At 38.7% G+C, this 20,669-nt stretch overlaps 1 protein-coding gene across 5 annotated transcripts in view; it reads left to right on the top strand.

The window, feature by feature from the left end:
- The window catches only part of AFAP1 (actin filament associated protein 1), a 53,836-nt gene that overhangs the window by 16,033 nt on the left and 17,134 nt on the right, over nucleotides 1-20,669 (top strand). For all 5 annotated transcript variants that reach the window (XM_026672553.2, XM_026672552.2, XM_087961068.1 and 2 more), the window contains exons 4-8: nucleotides 2,389-2,497; nucleotides 3,892-4,103; nucleotides 8,066-8,245; nucleotides 13,191-13,280; nucleotides 16,333-16,417. In XM_026672553.2, coding sequence (XP_026528338.1) covers nucleotides 2,389-2,497; nucleotides 3,892-4,103; nucleotides 8,066-8,245; nucleotides 13,191-13,280; nucleotides 16,333-16,417 — 676 coding nt within the window. The remainder of the gene's footprint in view (nucleotides 1-2,388; nucleotides 2,498-3,891; nucleotides 4,104-8,065; nucleotides 8,246-13,190; nucleotides 13,281-16,332; nucleotides 16,418-20,669) is intronic.

Below are 20,669 nucleotides of genomic sequence, written 5' to 3'. Positions count from 1 at the left end.
TATCTACTCGCATTTGTCTGCTTTCAATCTGCTAGGTGGGCAGGAGCTCACCCTATTGTGCGGCACTTGGGTTCGAACTTTCCAGCTGACTAGCTTGGCATCTTTAATTGCTAAGCCATCACGCCTGCAGCAGTTATGTAGTATATGACTTAATCTGAGATTGATACAAAATAATTCTTTATGTTTTATTTTCATTGGTTTTTAATTGATAATTATTAGTATACAACTGTTGATATTTTGCAGTATTTAACAGTTAATATGAAATAATAAAAAATGTGATTTTCAGATTTTCTACTTTTCAGGAATAACGTGTATATCATATACCAAATGGCTTTTAGCTATCTTCCAATATTGTAAAACAAACAAACAGGAAAAAAAAATGATGGGCTCATTCTAAAAATGCAAATATTTGCAATAGCAGAAGGTGGTGGCAATGTGGACATCTGCATTTTTAGAATGATTCAGAAAGGGAGGAAATGTTGGTACCACACCCTAGGCTGGTGCCTACTTGGCTTTAGTCTAAAAGTGGCCCCATCCTAGAATAATGTATAAAAACAAAAATGAATCTTAATTATTAAAATTATTTTTAATTGCTATTAAAATCTGGCCATTAGATCAGGGACAGGCAGCCTGGTTTAATGGTATGTGTGCCAAAATACGTTTCCCTTCATGCAACATTCTGGTTTGGGAGAAGAAGGAAACAGAGTCCAAAAGAGGAGGAAAGAAAGGCCTGTTAGGGAAAAAAAAAAGTGTATCCAGAGGGAATGGTGTTTTTCAACCCCTGCTGAGTCTTGAAGCACCCAATTTTTATTTCATCCCTATTTATTGCACACCTTCCCCAAAAGATTAGTTTATTGAGTGTGAGCCTTGATATAGTCATGTTTTGAAATGGCAAGTATTAGTTGTAAACATTTTACATATATTTTCTTGGTCCCATCCCTTGAATAAGTTCATATATACCATGTTTCCCTGAAAATAAGACCCAGTCTTATTTTCATTTGGGCTTGAATATAAACACTCAGGCTTATTTTCAGAGAGGTCATTTTTTTTTAAGTGCAGGAGGCGGGGAATGCAGGGGCCAACAGGAGTGGGAGTGCAGTTACCGCTGGTTCCGCCCACTCTGTCTCACTGCTTGCCCGTAGCTGCAATGGGCCAAGCTCTCGGCATGTCCTGGCTGCTGGTCTAGCTGGTCCTGCCAGCTGGACCAGTGGGTGGATGGAGATCGGGGCGTGCTGAGAGCTTGGCCCCGATTGAGGCCACGGGCAAGCAGAAAATGGGATGGAGAGGGTGGGGCCAGTGGTAGCTGCCCAAACACTTTTCGCCTGGAGGGTGATGAAGCCTTGTCTGCTTGCAAAGGGAATGCTTTCAAACAGAGGTAATCACTCCGTTTCAAACCATCCCCTTTGCAAGCACACAAAGTTTTTGAGTCTCCGTCATTTTTCTATCTGGGTGAAAAGTGTTTGATTGCCTATGGGGTGCTTGGGAGTAGCCGGCAGGCAACTGGCAGTCAGCAAAAATAGCCTGCAGTACTGCATTTTAACCACTGTGCCAAACATATTTCAGCTTAATTGATATTGCTACATTAAAAAATGAAAAAAGATGGTTTTTGGAATAATTGTTGTGGTTTGCTGGCAGCTGGTACGGATGGCAGAGGTATCGGACAGTGAGGACGAAAGGGAACCAGTCAGGGAGTCTGGTGAGGACTTGGATGAGGGTCCTGCATCCGATGCAAGGATGGGGCCAGGACCATCTGAGAATGGGGTGCTTCCTTTGGAGCTTTCGGAGTCTGGCAGCAGCGAAGCAGAGGACCCAGGGGAGCCTGTTCCCAATGCGCGTGTGCGCAGAGCTGCTAGAAGACGAGAGCAGCTGAAGCAGAAGGGGCGACTTGGGAGTAAGGCTGGGAAGTGATTGCCTGTTCCATAAGGGATAAAAGTCAGTTCTCAATGACGAAGAGCTTTGCAGGAAGCAAAGCAGTTCAGTAATCTCCGAGTCCTTTGTGCAGCTCTGAATTCTGGTGGTTTTTTTTCTAGGTTTTTGAGTTGGTTTATGTTAGCCTTAATTGGACGTCTGTTTCTTGGCACCATTCAACAGCACTGAAAAGCGTGCTTTTATTTGGAAGAACTGTGTATAATAAGTTTTGGCTGGGAATGCAAGTAATTCCCAGCATTGCATTAAAAAAGGTTTTGCTTTTAAATTTAGTTTGTGTTTTATTAAGTTTGACGAAGCCTGGGTCAGAACAATAATATTTGTTAAGCTGTATAGAATTATATTAAAGAATCAAGTTTTTATAACAAATTAATAAGATTTGAATAAAAGATCAAACAACCATTCTTTATGTGAATGTTTTTCTTTGATTGGTGAATTTGCCTATTTTTTTCTCCCATTTAGCCACCAGATAATGGTCCTCCTCCATTGCCTTCCTCTTCTCTTCCTGAAGGTTACTATGAAGAGGCTGTGCCGCTCAGCCCAGGGAAAGCTCCTGAATACATTACATCCAGTAAGTAAAACACCTTTAAAGGGATGCAAGTATATTTTCTTGTTTAGTTATCTTAAGAATGTAAAACGCAATTGTAATTTAAAAAAAAAGACTATTCACAAATATCTCTGACTATGTCATACTTTATGAAATGGTATTCCTTTTCACTTAACCAGCTCCAAATGAACATGTGACTGTATTTCTAAATAATATTAATATACCATAAGACTTACCAGAAATAGTGCTATTGATTTGTTACAAATTTCTTGTGTATTTAGTTTGCTTTTACTGTTACTAAATAATGTTCTCTTGAATACGTTCCTAATACAGTCAAAACAGATCAGGTAATGGTGGTCTAAGATAGGTAACAGGCCTTCAAAACCCTGCATCTTTCTTCATGGGTGAAGATGTTTTAACCTCTAGTGAAACATGTTCAAATATTCTTAAAATTTCCTTTGCATTCATAAAGTTTACTTTCCATTTCTGAAAGAGGAGATCTTATTACGGTAGTCATATACAGTAGAACATTGCTTAAATGTTTTTGTAATTTTCAGGAGAAAACATGTTCCCACAACCACTTGTCAGGCAATCATGAGAGTTAGTTACAAGTAGTCCTTGACTTAATGATTGTAAGTAAACCAAGAATTATAGTCATAAGTTGTACCAGCTGTTAAACAGCTGCTCTTGTGACTGAAGTGATTTTATGATGTTTTTTGGCAGTTAAGTGAATCACCATGATTGTTAAGCAAAACTGTGGTCATTAAACAATTGCCACGGTCGTTAAGCAGGTTTTTTTTTTCCTGGAAATTGAAAGTAAATGCCACTTTCCTGAAAAAATGTAGTAAATTGCTGTCACGAGATTGGGTTGCAGCAAATAACAATAAATTGCCAGGCGCTCAGAATGCAGTCATGTGACTGGTTACTGGACCTTTGATCATAATTGCCATTTTGGGTCAGTTATAACTTTGAATGGTCGCTAAGCAACCAGTCATAAGTCAAGGACCACCTGTAGTTAACTTTTCAGTCATGAACTTCTAGGTTTATGTAATTTTTTTAAAATGTTTTTTATGTATAAGGAAAATTTTGCCAGTTAAATATTTTACCATTTACCATTATAAGAATATATAATCATAAGGAAAGATTAGCCATAATTGCTTTATTACTTACATGTTTTAGCTTTGGTATTATTTATTACTTCAAAGTTAGCTAATTTTGCTTGTAAAGATATTTTTATATATATATCCATAGAATTAAACCTATGGGGTGTATAATTCTCTGTTGTTAACTTTTAAGGCAAAAGTACATTTTATTAAATTATGAATTTATATAGCACCAACTGCTTAATTCCAGATGTGACTTTGTTCATCTGTTATATGCAGATTTTATTTTAATAGAACTTTTTTTGCCTTGTTAAGATTATGATTCTGATGCAATGAGTAGTTCCTATGAATCTTATGATGAAGAAGATGAAGATGGAAAAGGGAAAAAAATGAGACATCAATGGCCTTCTGAGGAAGCATCAATGGACCTTGTAAAGGATGCTAAAATCTGTGCCTTCCTTTTACGAAAAAAACGATTTGGACAGTGGACCAAACTGTTGTGTGTGATCAAAGAAAACAAACTGTTGGTAACTAAGCCTTATGGATTTTATTGAAATGCCAGTTGCAGTGTATTTAAGTCCAGAGTTATGTTGGAAAGTCATCTGTATGGCTCAGTTGTATTTGCTTAAGTATCATGATTTAATTTGTCTTTTCATGGCTTAGATCAGTGGTGTCAAACTCAAGGGGCCACCCTGGAAACAGTGAAGGACTGGCCCACAGTGCTGCTGCCAGCAAAAACAGAGCTCAAGAGGGCTGTACGTGTCCCTTCCAGGCTCCATTTTGACTGGCAGAGGGCTGCAGAAGGCCATTGCAACCAAAAACTGGGCCAGGGGGTTGCGCATGACCCCTGAGTTCCATTTTTGCTGGCAGAGAACTGCAGGAGGCCGTCATGGCCGAAAATGGGACCCGGGGTGCTGCATGCAGACACCCCCAAACTCCATTTTTGCTGGCAGAGTGCTAGCAAAACAAAGCAAAAGAAAACAAAAGGAAAGATGTTTTCCCTTTTGCATTTGAGCATCCCAAAAGGAACAGGAAAGGAGAAAGGGAAAGAGGAAAGACAAAGAAAAAGAAGGAAAAATGGGAAAAGAGCAAGGAAGGAAAAAGAAGGAAAGAGGGAAAGGAAGAAGAATGAACAGGGAAGGGGGGGAAAAAGAAAAGGGAAGGTTGGTTGGTTTAGCATGTTTAACACTTGGCCACCAGCAGCACTGCTGCCCTTTTGCCATCCCCTTGTCTCCTATGATAATAGATAATCAGAGTTGGAAGGGACCTTGTAGGCAGGGGTGGGTTTCTACTGGTTCTGTCCACCTCTGTAGAACCGGTAGCTCTGAAGAGCAGCAGACATAGAACCGGTTCTATGTCTGCTGATGTTTTTGCCCACCTGCCCACTCGGGCTCTTACCTGATCTTTATTTCCTGATTTTTCAACTTCAGCTGCTGAACGAGGCACAGCTGCAGTTAAAAAAGCAGGAAAAGAGGGCTGTTTCAAAGGCTGCTTCTCTGCACTCAGCATGCTGATGACGATTTACAGGTGCGTGGCTCACAGCGTGCAGGGAAGCACATCATAAATCACCAAACTTCGTAAATCCCGAACCGGTAGTTAACTCTGTCGTATCCTACCCCTGCTTGTAGGTCATCTAGTCCAACACACACACACACACCCCGCCCAAGCAGGAGACCCTACACCATTTCTGAAAGATGGCAGTCCAATCTCTTCTTGAAAGTCTCAAGTGATGGCGCTCCCACAGCTTCTGAGGGCAAGGTGTTCCTCTTCCTGACCTCTCTTAGTGGTCAACCATCCTATCGCTGAGGATACTTTGGTTACAAAGCCAGGTCTCCTTGTGTGGAGAGGGAGTGGGCCTTCCTCTCACCCACACACTTTGCTGTCCTGCATACACCATGAGGCACAGCTCAGGGAAGTGGGGCTGGGTTGGGCTGTGGGGTCCCAGTGCCCTGGGAGCTTGAGGGCTAGGCTGGGTGCTTGCCCTCCACTGCCTAGGGCTCTGGACCGCTTGCGCTGCCATCCGGGGGTTGTCCATGTGGCCTGAGAGGGACGGCGAGGGTCCTCTGGAGGACAAGGGTTTGGCACTGTCCCTAGTCTTGCCTTCCGTGCTGGAGACAGTGGATCCCCCAGCCCCGCCCAGACCACAGTTGCCCCTGACACGAGTGATGTTGGGCTGCCCACGCCGCCCCAGTCACGTCCTCCTGGCCCCCAGTCCCATCTCCCCCGAGGTCAAACACAACCCTGATATGGTCCTCAATGAAATTGAGTTTGACACTCCTGGCTTAGATAGTTCTGCACAAAAAAGGAGGCAGCTAGTACCTAGCTTCTGCAATATATCCTTGATTTATTTTCCCTGAAGTATGATTACTTACTGGGATAGAATGGGCAGCCAAGAGTGCAAACAGTATTTGAATTTTGACTGAATTATAATTAATGGTAAAATTTTGCAGGAGATTTAGGCAGGTTGAAAAAGAAGTACAGAATAATTAGATTGAAGAATAAGTAAGAAATCTGTGCATGCAGTGCTGGTACTTGGAAGGCATCTTGACATTCAGACATGCAAGTCTTGATTTTGCCCTTTTGCCAAAATCCATCCTCAATTTAGAATAATTTAAATAATCATACTATAATAATGAACAGTGCTACATTGGAAGAATAATACAATTATTGCCAAAAGCTGGCTGCTTTTGACAATTGGTTGCCAAAAATTAATCTTGAAGAAATCTCTATTTTGAGAACCTTGATACTGTTGACATGTTCATTAAAAAGAAGTATTGGAAAAGCATAATCTTGGAAAGTGTCAGAAATAATTGTTATTTATATATTACATTTACATAGCCACCCAACTCACACAGGTATATGGGCAGTGTGCAATAAAACAAGCAATTAAGAACAAATCTAAAATAACCGTTACAAACTATTTCACACAAAATATAAATAAAGACTGCAGGAGAATGGACCAATATCCTACAAGCAATATTGCAGACTCCATAAGATCCTTGAGCCGGCTGGAAAAACCTGGTTTTGATTGATTTCTGGAAGGCCAATAGGGTTGGGCCTAATCTCACCTGGGGAGAAATTGTATTTCAGGGGGTGGGTGCCATGGCAGAAAAGGTTCATCTCCTGAATCCCATCACATGAAACTCTTTCATCAGCTGGAACCCATAATGTTTTTCTTCTGCCGGATGTGATGGGATGATGAGATGTATCTAGGGAGAAGCAGGTCCCTCAAATAATCTTATCCCATGCCACGTGGAGCTTTAAAGCTCAAATATAGCACCTTGAATTGAACCAGGAAGCAACCAATACATGGAGCACAGGTATAATGTGTTGTTCTAGGAACACATATAAGAACTCTCTGTGCTACATTTTGCTCCAGTTGAAGTCTCCGGATGCTTCAGAGTAGCCCATCTAGAGGTAGTACAGCAGCAGTCCATTCGGGAGGTGACCAGGTCATGAGTAACTGTGAGTAGAATCTTACATTACACAACATGACATGAAGTTGTGCAAAAGCCTTCCTACTCAGGTTTGCACTTTGAGCGGGAGTCATGAGCCCAGAAGTCCCACCGATTGTGCACTGGGGATCTTTGGGGCATTGCAACTCCATCTAATACCAAAGATGGTAAAGGAATTGGAAGGCTCTAAAACAAAAGCCAAACAGTCTTGCCATAGTTTAGTTGAAGCCTGTTCTCCATCCAAACCCTGACAGTCTCTAGACAGAGACAGGGCACCACAAGCATAATTTACTTTGCCAAGAATAGAGAGATATAATCAAGTATCATCAGAATATTGAGGACACCTCACCCCATGGTGACAGATGATCCCATCCAGTGGTTTCATGTAGATGTTAAACGAGCAGAGAGAGCACCAAACCATGTGGAAACCCCACATAGTAAGAGACCGAGAGTGGGGTCTCACCCCCAATCAATGTTGATTGGCATCAACCTCATAGAAAAGAAAAGAACCAGCCCAGTTCAGTGCTGCCCACTCTCACTCTACCAAGCAGATCCAGAAGAATACTATGGTCAGTGATATTGAAGCCTGCTGTCAAGTAGAGATGGGATGGATGCACTATCTACATCCTGCTCCTGCCAGAAATCATCCAAAAGCATGACTGATGCCATTTCCATCCCATGCCCAGATCTAAATCCTGGCAAAAAGGAGTCTCTAGATAATCTATTTCATCCAGGGTCTATTGAAGCTGCTGGGTAGCCACATTTTCCACAGCCTTTCCTTAAAAAGGGGAGATTGGAATCGGATGTAAATAGTCCAGTGATACGGTTCATATTTCACCTGAGGTTAATGCTGTTCTTTTTTAATGACAATTTTTGTCTTTATTGTAGCTATACTATTATTGCCAGATGGGTTTTTTGCCGTTGTTAATTTGTGAATAATGGAAAGATCATGTGAATGGAATGGTTTATTTAATGTGAAGTTGATGTTTGCTCACTGAAGTTTGATTCTCACCTCCTTATTTTTGTCTTTATAGTGCTATAAAAGTTCCAAGGAGCAACAGCCTCAGATGGAACTGTTATTATGTGACTGCAGTATTACATATATCCCCAAAGATAGTAAAAAGAAGAAGCATGAATTAAAAATTGCACACCAAGGTCAAGATGCTCTGGTTCTTGCTGTACAGAGTAAGGAACAGGCCGATCAGTGGCTTAAAGTATGTCATGTTATAATCAATTCCATTGCTTATCCTTCCATTGATTAATTTAAGACCAAGTAGTGATTTATAAAATGTATTTAAAATATATGAGACCTTAGCATAACATTGAATATGTAAAATATTAATTTTTCCCCATAATTAAACTTGCAGTGATATAGGAATTCAGCCAGTCAGCACGCTTAAGTACTAAATTAGAGTTATACATTAAACATTACTCCCTTCTGACTCTAGCATGATTATTTAATTCCAGTATACTAATAACAACGTGGGAGAGGACAATTTCTGTTTTACAAAGTATTAAAATTTGGAAGCAACAGTGGATTTGCTGACAATTGCAGGTCTAGATGTGGCCTGGTTAAGTTTATTATTGGGTGACTAGAGGTACATAGCACAATTATATCTTTTTCAATTATAGTTAATTTCGATTTTGAAAATAGAACAATACTGAATCGAAAAGTCTTACTTAGAAATGTGTTGCATGTCTGCTTATTTTAAAGGAATTGACCATTCCAAAGTATTTATTCCTTATGGGTATTTGCTCTTTTAAAGCACCTGTCCCAAATATTTAGGTCAGATAACTTAAACTCTGAGGCCTGGTCTTTAAGGGGAGATGCCGTGGACTACTGTTATGGCTGGCATGCCCTTTCATAATACAAACCATAGCCAGTTGGGTCATATTATTTCGTCCTGAGGATGGGTATTCAGAGCAATCCCTGCGTAGTTGCTTTTTCTCTTCCCTTTAACATTTTAATCTTTAGAAAAATAGTAGTTTTAGGCTTTTTCCCTCTCATCTGCAAAAATCTTTGTGGCATACTGATAGTGCCTTGATACTTACTGGTTCATGTTGTTTTCTGCTCATATTTTGATCCTGTACCTTAGACATGAGAACAAGAAGGGAGACAGGCAATATTTTCAAGAGTTATATTTCCAAGATTTAATGGATTCTTTTTCATGTAAGACGTATTTCATATGTACAGATTTAAGAAAGAAAAAAACAATATTGTACTTACTTATAATTGTCTGCAACTACAGGTATATGCCAAGCCTCACCTTATGTGCCTTGCAGGGGTTATGAAAAAGCACAGCAGGAGACTTGCATGCAGATAACAAAGTTGTCTTCATAAAAAAAGTTAATCCCCAGAACAAATCTTTTTCATTCCAACATATTAGTTATTTGTTTTGGTTGATTGCCATTTGTACCATTGGGAGGGAAATAAACATATATAATAAACAGTCATCTAATTTAAATCATTCTTAAGGATAATAATACAATATTCTGAAAAAGTAACCACAAAGTTCTGTAGAATTCAAGCTCTAGAGGCATTTGAAGCTCAAACTGGGACGGGATTTGGTAGGAAACTAGTGCTATAGAACTACTGGTAGAATAATACTTCTTTTAGAATATTAATGTTTTGTTTGCAAACTTCTTCACCTTCTCTTCAGGTATTGAACAGAAGGATGGACTGGAAGCAGACACATATCTCTCCTTGCTCTGTTAAAACATCCCTAGTTTTTAATTTATGTAGCAAACAGTTTGGGATGAAAACAGCTACCCTGATAACAGTGAGGGGCCTGAGTTCTGTCTTGCTGGAATGATGAAATCTATCTTTTGAAAGAATGCATGATTTCATAGGCACAGCTGATAGCCAAATTATTCTCTTTCTCCTCTCTCTGACTTCTATATCTTTGTGTAGCCAAAACTAATTGCCTCTGGGATAAACAGAAAATGTGAGCAATATGCTAAGGGTCACTTGAAGAGGCAGAAGCAAAAATACAGAATACAGAAATATTTGCACAACTAAAAGGGATACTTAAATTGAAATACAAATCACATCAGGTTTTTTTTAAAAATCCATATAGATATGCTGTTTAATGTATTAAAGCAACAGCATTTTCTTTAGCTTATTATATTGGGGGAGCGGGAGAGAATGGGCAGGTTAGGTTAGAATTTTTTTCATAAAGGAAAAACAGGAAGAAGCAACTTAAATGTTTCAGTCAAATTCTGTAATAAAATAAATACCAAAAAATATCTTGGTTTTGTAGATATTATGCATTTTATCTTATTAATAAACAGCTGTGGTCTTGGCCATGAATTGTAAGCTAGAAATTAGATGTAAGCATATTGTTCTGCTTATGCAGTAGAACAGCATATTTTCTTCCATGCCTCAAACAAATCCCTTGGAACATGCATTCTTCTTCTAATTTTCAAATATCTCAAAAGAGGACCTGAAAGAGAAAGATTTTTGCTTAAAGTTTGTCCCATAATTAGTAATGCTTATGTAATTCCCACAGTTTGTGTGTGTGAGATAACAATTTTTCAAAAGAATTTTGAAACATTACAACTTTGGAGGCAACAATAATAGGCACATGCTGGAAGATTAACTAATCTCACTGTGATTTTGAGGAGAAGGATAAAAAATTTTCTTTAACCATTACCATCAGCTTTATTTGAAAGCAGATTCCACTGTATCTCAAACACTTATTCAGAGTGTTTACGCAGTCTATTTATTTATTTATTGAATTTATATTGCTGCCTATTCACACATGGTGACTTAAAGAGGTTACAGAATATAAAATCTCATTTAAAACAATAAAACTAATAAAAAAGAAATAAATTATTATAATAAAATAAAATTACCCCCCACCCTCCGTCCTGCAACAGCAGATCACACGAGCCATTTAATGGGCTCCATCCCGCTCTGGATTCCCCAGACCCACTGACAGAACCAGGTCTTCAGCGCCTTCCAGAAGAATATTAGAGTGGGGGCCATTCTAATCTCTGGGGGAATGATGTTCCAGAAAGAGGGAGCCACCATGGAGAAAGCCCTTCTTCTGGGTCCCACCAGGTGTATCTCCCTAGGGCAAGGGTGTCAGAGTCGATTTCATTGAGGCCGCATCAGGGTTGTGTTCAACTTTGGGGGGCCAGAATGAGTATGGCCAGCTTGACGTCACTCATGTCAAGGGTGCCTGTGGTGACCTGAGCACTCTGCCAGCAAAAATGGACTCCTGAGCTCCCATTTTCGGCTGGGATGGCCTCTTGCAAACCTCTGCTAGTGAAAATGGTGTTTGGTTGGGCCACTCCTGAGCTCCATTTTTGCTGGCAGAGGTACCGTGGACCAGTCCTTGCTGTTTCCAGGGCGGTCCCATGGGCCAGATCTAAGCATCCTGCGGGCCAGATCCGGCCCCGGGGCCTTGAGTTTGACACCCGCCCTAGGGGATGGAACCCGCAGCATTCCCTGCCTCCCTGCTTTGATGAGTTGGGTAGATATGACCGGAAAGAGACGGTACCTCAGATAACAATGCAGGGGAAATGGGGATAGCATTACCTGTATTCAGGGGTGGGCTTCAAAAAATGTAGCAACCGGTTCTCTGCCTGGTTACTGGGTGGGTGTGGCCATGGTGGGCATGGCCTAGTCAGCCTCCTGCACCATGGCGGCGGGGGGGGGCTGTTTTCACCCTTCCCGAGCTCCACAGGTTTTCCTCAAGCCTCTGGGAGGGCATAAACAGTCTCCCCAGTCTCCAGAGGCTCTCTATAGGCCAGAAATGAACCGCGCAGGCCCTGCACTTACGATTTGGGGAACCAAAATGGGCCACGTGGGGACTCCTGGGAGAGGCAGGGTGGGCAGGGCTAGCCAGGGGTGGGATTTTCCAGTTCACCAAACTAGCCATAAAATTAACAACCAGTTCGCCCATCCCGCCTATATTATAATGTTTGTTATAAAGGGTCATCTTAAGAATTTACTGCCTTTCAGTAAATGTCTCTGGTAGACCCAAAGAACTTTACATGAAGTAACTCCTTATGAACTCTCATTGTGGCTGAGCTTTGTGCTAATATTTGCTTCATTTGTTAAATAGTGGTTATATGTTAGATTGCTTACAGTGGAACTTAAATAAAAGTGGGTTAATGGAAATGCTGGTTCCAGTTAGGGTTGTTAAGCGAGGACTACTTGTAAAGTGATTTTCAGCAGCATCTCATTGTCTAAGAGGAAGCAGTTCAGTCCATCAGTAAGATCAGTTGCAAGTAAAATAACAGGAAGTATGCTATTTCTTTTTTTCCCAAGATGTTATTTTTAATACTAAAAGTAGCTGCGTACCTGTGCTTCATGATGACACTATGTGATTGGGCTATGCAGGAGAAATCCGGTTCACAATCTGTTGGCTCAGTGGTGGTCGGTGATTGAAATACATAAGGGAATATTGCTCCCGCCACCTTAAGTCTGGAAGCAGTTCCATAGGTGGAAGGCGTAGACATTTTGGTGAGGTACCAACGTTTAGTACTGTAAGGAGCCATAAACCGCTGTTGAACTCTCCAGTAACCTCTGATGTTCTGGCATGGAGAAGATGGCTTACATCAATATACCTCAGTGCGATGCAAAGACCAAGGGTCCTCTCAAGAAGACTCTGTCTGGTGCTGACTTTTACAGCTAAAGGATAATGGAGTGTAATGGCAAAGAATGCTACTGTCATGCCCCTGTCAGAGTCTGAATCTGAGGAGGAAGACGAACAGCTGACGGAGTGGGAGTGTGGCTCCGTTGGCTGTGGAGGAAACTGGGGAAGGGCAAAGTCCAGCTGGGCAGAGCAGGAAAGAATTGGGTGTAAGTAGGAGATGAAAAGAAGGAATGTTAAATCTAATAAAAAACAGAAGGAAGGACTAGAGTCATATTATATAAGCATTCCTTTGTCTAGAATAAGAAGCTTCATATCTGGTATGGAACCTTTTATCTGTAGTTTTAATGCCTTTTCTTCATTTCATGCGTAAGGTGCTAAATGAGTAGAAAGATACTTTCTGGTTTGCTACTCTAGCAAATTCTCATTCTCTAACTATCAAGATTGTAACTGGTCTTTTTTTTTTTTAAACTATCTTTTCTGTTTCAGTATAAGCTTTTATAAGTTTTTAAAGTTTCAAGAAGATACCAATGAACTTTCCCCCTCATTTTTAAAGGTAATAAAGGAAGTTTGCAGCACCTATGTTGGCACGGTGGATTCAGATGGACCATCATCTAATTCTGTGTATAAGACTGATCTGGAAAAGGTAATTAAATTGCAAAAACAAAACACAGTATGGTGCTTTCAGTTTGTTCAGAAATCATTTTGAACCAGGAGTCCAGAATTATTAAACCTCCAAGGAGACGAACAATAGTGTGCTGGTTCATGCAACCCATGCATCTTCGCTTTAGTCTTCTGTCCATGTGAGTTGCCAGACAAATTTAGCAGGAGTTAAGTTGGGATTGTGGTTTGTTTATTTGTTTTAGTGTTTAAGCAAGGCAAGTTTTGTTAACTAATTACAAACTAGAGTTTATGGTGTGGCCCATAAATATAGATTATGCTCTGGTGTCTCCTCAGATTATATATACACCGTGGCTTAATAAAGTATGAACTGTAGAGTCAAGTGATGTGCAGGTATGGCCAATGAATCAAATGTCTCTAGTTTCTGTAACATTTAAAGTAAAATGCTAAATTTCATTGTTCACCATTAGAAATCAAGATTCATCAGTTTTGCTAATTTCTGTGCCTATGTATAATTTCCCTATTCTGTATTATAGAGATAGCAATAAATGCTTTTTCAGGACAGGCTTACTGTATTTGAATAATGGGAAGACAATTGATATCATTTAGCTTCATTTAGTTCCTTTTTAAAATATCTTTTTACATTTCTGATTGGCTTATAGCAGGGCTGTCAAACTCATGGCCCGTGGGCCGGATGTGTCACGTGCTGGCCATGCCCACACCCGATTTAGTAGTGAAGGAAAAAAGTCACGATACGTCACATGATGCAGCCGTGACGATGTGAGTTTGACACCCCTGGTTTATACGGCATATACCAAAACATTAACATATGGTATTTGTGGATTAAATCTAAATAACAAATGTCCTTATGCTATATGTCAGAGCATAAAATATATGGTAGATTGCTTATGGTGGTATGGGATATGGAAAAAGCAGCACTACTGAAAATTAAAAATTATACCACTGTGATGTATTGCAATGGAAAAAAGTTGCCCATGCCGTTGCTGTTTCTTGCAAAATAAAAATGGGGATGAAGATGTCTAAATTACAGACTTTGTAGAGTTACCTAGAATAGTAAGAATTGCAAGAACATTTCTGAGGCTTCTCTTGTCTCAACAGTTTTATTTTATTTATTTATTTAAATTTTATTGGCATTCTACTCTCTCTTAGGAATATCTTAAATATTCACAGGCACTTACTGTCGGTTTATAAGGTAGACTAGTCTAAGAAATACACAGGAATACACAGAAGACCTAAAGCTGCTTTTATTAGAACAGCTATAGCAACAGGATTTTGCAAGTCTGAACTTCCTTCCCCCTTTAACTTAAGGAGGGAGACTCTGCCTGAGGCGTTTTTTGCACTTGCTTGGTCTAGGCTCACTTATCTGACCGTTGCCTTGGCAGCAGATCTTCCCTATGTCCCTAAAGGCTATCCTCTATTTCCAGAGCAATTATATTTTAGAACCACACGGGAGGATGATGGCACTGTGTGTGCTGATGATGGTGATAATTTTTTTAAAAATTTCTAACCCACTCAATCTTTTCTGGGGGATTAAAAGCAATAAAAGAAGAAAATATAATAAAATGTTTAAATTTAGCATAGTTACTTATTATTCTTACTTTCTTTTTAGTATTTTCTATTTATAGGAGTGTCTGTGGGGATAGTAAAAAAAAATCATGATGGTAACCACAACTCTGCAGTCAGAAGATATAGATAGATAATTAGAATTATGCAAATTTATTATTCAACAATAAGCAATTTCCCTTATTTAGGGTGGTTAATTAAAAAAAAATATTTTCATATTACTATGACCAGAAGAAACATTTCTTTTTTTTAAAATAATAATAATTAAACAAAAATAAACGGCTACTGTGAATATTATTTCTGGCCGAACATTTGGCAAAGGAATCTCTGCCTATTTGTGCATGTAAGTATTTTAAGAACAGGCAGCTTCATTAATCAAACATTATTTGGAATTCAGTACAGAGAAGGAGAGCTAAATTTTTCTACAATCTTTTTGCATTAGTTGTTAAATGAGTCACTGCAGTTAATAGAATCATTCAGTTAAGTGAATCAGGCTTCCCTTTCGACTTCGCTTGTCGAAAGCTGGTTGGGACAGCGCAACCGTCATAAATACATGCCAGCTACCAAGCATGCAAATTTGGATCATGTGACCAACAGTCATAAATTGAAATCAGTCATAAGTCATTTTTCCCCAGTGCCAATGTAATTTTGAATGGTCATTAAACAAATGGTTGTAAGTCAAGGAATACTCTATGCATTTCTACTGAGTGGAATGTTTATGGAGGTTCTCAGTCATCTAGGCCAGAGGTCTCCAACCTTGGCAACTTTAAGACTTGTGGACTTCAACTCCCAGAATTCTCCAGCCAGCAGAGCTGGCTGGAGAATTCTGGGAGTTGAAGTCCACAAGTCTTAAAGTTGCCAAGGTTGGAGACCTCTGATCTAGGCCATGGTTGTCCCAAAGGTGCTTTTTCAGTTGCCTCTTGAAAAAGGAGCTTTGGACTGAGTGGAATGAAATAGAAGCTAGTTAGAGAAACAACTTTTTATTTTCTTTATAAATAACTTGCTATTGTTACGTATAGTATCATAAATTCATAAAATAAATCTGCCATTTTCTTTAGTACACATAGGATATTACAGATAATTTGTAGATATGCTGCATGGTTATACGCAAAATTGGTTTTCCTATATTACACGTGCTTAAAATTCACTTTGGATTTAATAGATGATCTCATTTAACCAATATTTCTTGAGACAATTAAATGGGGAGCTTGCTTAATATTACAGTAAAAAAGGACCCTGAGCCTTTAAAGTTACAATGACCACAGAATACAAAGAAGTGATTACAGCCTTCACATGTTATTCCCTGTGAACATTGTGTATATCAGCATTATGTTGAACATAAGATGTAACACTTGAATGGTAAAAAACATAATTCCTGACAAAATAATTCTTGGATGTGTTGTGTTTGCCTCATAGGTAGATGATGTTTTGTTCTTTGATTCACAACAGATTATTCTCAGTGTAACTATATTAATAATTCTTTTTCCATCCAGAAACTGTCCTTAGAAAGACCAAGTTCTGATGGAGAAGGTGTGGTAGAAAATGGCATAACCAATGTTTGTAATGGGAAAGAACATGGTAAGATGCTGCTAATAGTACTCAAGTCAAATCATTATGTTCACAAACATTGTATGCTGAGAAAAAGTAAAAAATACATTTTCATAGGCATAGCCCTGGAAGGAAATGAAAGGTCTGTTCACTACACTTAAAACCTCTTGTTGTCAACAGAAATAGTAATTGTATCAAGGTCTAAGGATACTTCATAAAAATGAAGACATTTTTAAAAAAATATTTAAATTTAGTTTTCTTAATTAACTTTAATTTTTTAGACTTCGCCAGAAATTTAGAAGGAAATAAAAAATGAAAAATCAACCAGTTGATCTGAAAGAAACTGGAGCCTGTACTTACAGGAAAACATTAGGAAGGGGGAAAAATGAAAAATATCAAGCTGCTTAGAACTTCTTAGAGCACTTTCACCCCAAACAAACTAATAGATACAGTCTTGACCCAAATGTGGTGAGGGTATGAATAATGAATAGAAGCTTAACTCTTTTTTAATGGCATTATTCAAAAACGTTAAGGTGAAAAAATAGAAATTAAAAAATTGCTTTAAAGTGTCAACTTCTTAAATATTGGTACATGAAATCACAATTGTGAGAGGGTAAGGAAATTTAGAAAAGAAAAGAGAAAAGGAAGCTAAAAGTTAATCCAAAGATTTCAAAACACTTAATTGGTTATATTGTTTTAAAGTACTTCATTAGTAGCTTTATTTTAAAAACTCAAAATCCCTGACCAGTCTAAAAACCAGCAATTCATATATGAGAGAGAATTTCCTGCAAGTAATTAAAAGTGGAATGAGGATGCTCCCTGAGTTACCCTTCACCACTTTAAATTTGTGATTTAATTAATGCTTTATTGGAGGATGACATGGATGGGACACTAGCATCTTCCTGGTGTCAGTATTGTTCTTAATAGCAGCAGTTGTCAGTAGGGCGGAACTAGTGCCAAGTCAACAAGATCAAGAAGCCAGAATTCAGTTTGAACTAGTTTTTTTTAAGGCAATAACAGACCGTAAGGCTTTGGGATCAATTTTCCGTTCCTAAGTATTTTGTTGAATAATAGAAAAGTAATGCTTTGGAATTCAAGTAGACCTTGTTATGCAAAACAAAATATATTGCAAGGATTGCCCAGACGGTGCTCTGAACGGTTACTCTATTGAGAATTCAATTGCGTTAAAGTTTGGTCAATTTATAGGTGTCTTTTGAAATGGCCAGTTGGACAGGTAGCTCTGCATCCAATTCATTGCTTTTGTCCCTAATATACCACTGAGCCTTTTGCTCTTTTGTTTCTAAAACAAAAAGGACTTTAAGCCAAGATGTGAAGTTGATGTAATTAAGAATATCAAGTACAAATGTGTAGAAAGTCAGGTTATCATAAACAACTGCTAGTAATTTTGGGTTAAATGTGCATGCAAATTTTGCATTTACCTAATTTAATTTTCTTTCATGTTTGAATATTTTCAATAGGGAAATTTATGATAAATCTATTCTAATTTAAATTGATTAGTTTTGTTTGGAGATTGACAATCCATTTAGATAAAACTAGGTAGTAGCCCTCTTAAATCCACAAACAGTTTTTTAAAAAAATAATCAAGATGGTGGTTGCAGTGACGCAATTGAAACTCTTTGTATCTGAATACCACAGTGACATGTAGAAAAAAGGTGGGGCTTCAATCACACAGCCAGTCATATGGCTTTTTTGAACATACTCCTTCCTCTGGGACTTCACTGAGATGGGCCCTTAACAGAATTTCCAAGAAAGAAATTCATGAAATGTATCAACAATGTCTTCAATTGCAGCTAGGTTCAATGATTTCCAAGCACCTTGAGCAATACCAGAGGCTGGATTAAATTATTTTTAAAAAAATTATCACAATTACCAGACCTCGTCTGGGGTATAGCTAGTTGGAAAGATATCTTCCTGAAATTATCTAACTTTGCTTGGAAAATTGTAATCTCAAGACAGTTGGAACTGTCAGTACTGGTTTTCCCTGAGACACTTTGCCAGAACATCCTTAAAACTGGAAAGGAAGATCCTAGCCTTCTATAGTGAAACTGGCATGAAGCTGCAATAAAGCAACTTATGTAGTATAAGCACAGGTTAGAAACCACACCTTTTGTCTGGACAGTCTTTTTTCAGAGTTGGGAAAGACTATTGAATAGAAGTATAGTTGCAATGAATGGCAACATAACCACTTCAATTAATAATGGTTAACCATATGGCACTGCTTTTCTGGAGGTCTACAGTAAGGTGGTTTCATTAATTTCAAGTAGGTTGTCTATATCACACCTTTTAAGCACATTTTGGGAGGGTGCCATTTTTAGAAGGTAATAGATGTATAATAATGTGATTTGGGTTGCACATTATTTTTTCACATAATTTCCAATCCTTTTTTTATTTACTTTTATATTTACCCAAGTAATAAAAGTTTAAGTTTAAAACATTGTTTTATACCCTTCTTTTTAAAAAATCCTGGCATTTGACATATTTTTTATTATTCCAATAAATGTGAGCATGGGACATAAACTTACATTTCCAATTATGGTAATCTTTTTCATTTTTAGATGATGAAATATAAGTCAAATAAAATCAGAGATACAAAGAATAAAAAAAAAGAATAAAAAGTCATGATTTCAGCTTCACTCAATAAAAGTCCATTCAAGTTCTAATGAAGATGCAGTGATTCAATAAGTACTCATTACCAAAAAGCAGAATTTTGCAACTCTCTGTCTGTATCATTTCAGGGAACTCTGTCTGCCAGTAAACAGTTTATATAAAATTCCTCAGAATGACATCATCTTTTTTCAATACAGACAGAATTTATCATGTTAGAACATCAGAATAATGCTCATATGGTTAGAGAGTAGGCCCCTATGACTCAACCTTCCTTCCATTACATTGGCATAATTTTGGGCGATCTGAATGTTACTGTATCTACAGTGGACATAAAAAGTCTACACACCTATGTTAAAATTTCAGGTTTTTGAGATGTAAAATAATCAGACCAAGAAAAAACAGTTCAAAATTCTTTCCATCTTTAATATAATGTATGAACTGTACAATTCAATTAGAAACAAACTGAAATATTTTAGGGGGAAAATAATAATTAAAATCTTAGCAATAAATTGGTTGCATAAACTAATACTTGTTGAAACACCTTTTGATTTTATATAAGAGCATTCAGACTTTTGGGGCAGAAAGCCTGCAGCATGGCACATCTTTCCTTGGGAATCTGCCTACTCTTCCTTTGCAAAAGTGCTCCACATCGATCAGCTTGCAAGGTCATCTTGCACAGCCCTCTTCTGGTCACCCCACAGATTTTCAATTGGATTCAGGTTTAGGCTTTGCCTCTGCCATTCCAAAACTAATATTCTTCTGGTGAAGCCATTATTTTCTTGATTTGGAGGTATATGCTTTAGGTCGTTGTCATGTTGAAAAGTGAAATTTTTCAGCATTTTAAAAGAGACCTAAAGGCTTTGTACCAAAATCGACTGATATTTGGAACTGTGCAGAATTCCCTCCACCTTAACTAAAGCCCCAGTTCCAGCTGAAGAAAAGCAGACCCAAAGCATAATGCTCCCACCACCATACTTCACTGCGGCTATGGTGTGCGTTTTGGTGATGCACAGTGTTATTTTTGTGCCAAACATGCTTTTTGAAATTATGGCCAAAAAGTTTGACTTTGGTCTCAACAGACCATAATAATTTTCCCATATGCTTTTATCAAACCTCATACAAGTTTTTGAAAACATGTTGCCATGCTTTGATGTTTTTTCTTAGTCAGAAAAGGCTTCCATCTTGTCACTGTAACCCACGGCCCAGACATACAAAGAATATGGAGATTGTTGTCACATATACTGTGTTTCCCTGAAAATATGACTTACCCCCAAAATAAGCCCAAGTTAAGCCCCACACACTCCATCCTACTGCCTGGTTGCTTGCAACCACAACAGGGCAGGAGGCCAGGTGGCACTGCCATGAGGTAAAGTAAGACAGGTGGTGGGGGGAGAGCTGCCACATGCGCCCTGGAAGGACATGTGTGGGCCTCTGAGTCTCCTATTTCATCGCCGGAGGCCTCATCAAATGGATCTCCAGTGAGAAAGGAGCAGTCCTCGGGGCCTCCTTTCTTGTCAGCAAAGCACTTTAGGATTGCGTCCCTGTAGGGTTCAGCAGCCCTTTTCAGAAAGCCTTTGCCAGTAGGAATAGAGCTTCAGAGGGAGGTGTCCGCCCCTCCCAAGCTCCGATGGTGCCAATAAAGGCTTTTTGCAAA

Source organism: Notechis scutatus, chromosome 3 (genome assembly GCF_049901735.1).
Source record: "Notechis scutatus isolate UNSWTSFEM ecotype Mainland chromosome 3, rNotScu1.2, whole genome shotgun sequence".
Classification (NCBI taxonomy): Eukaryota; Metazoa; Chordata; class Lepidosauria; order Squamata; family Elapidae; genus Notechis; species Notechis scutatus.
The sequence above is the reverse complement of the archived record's forward strand: the minus strand, read 5'-3'. Positions and strand labels throughout refer to the sequence as shown.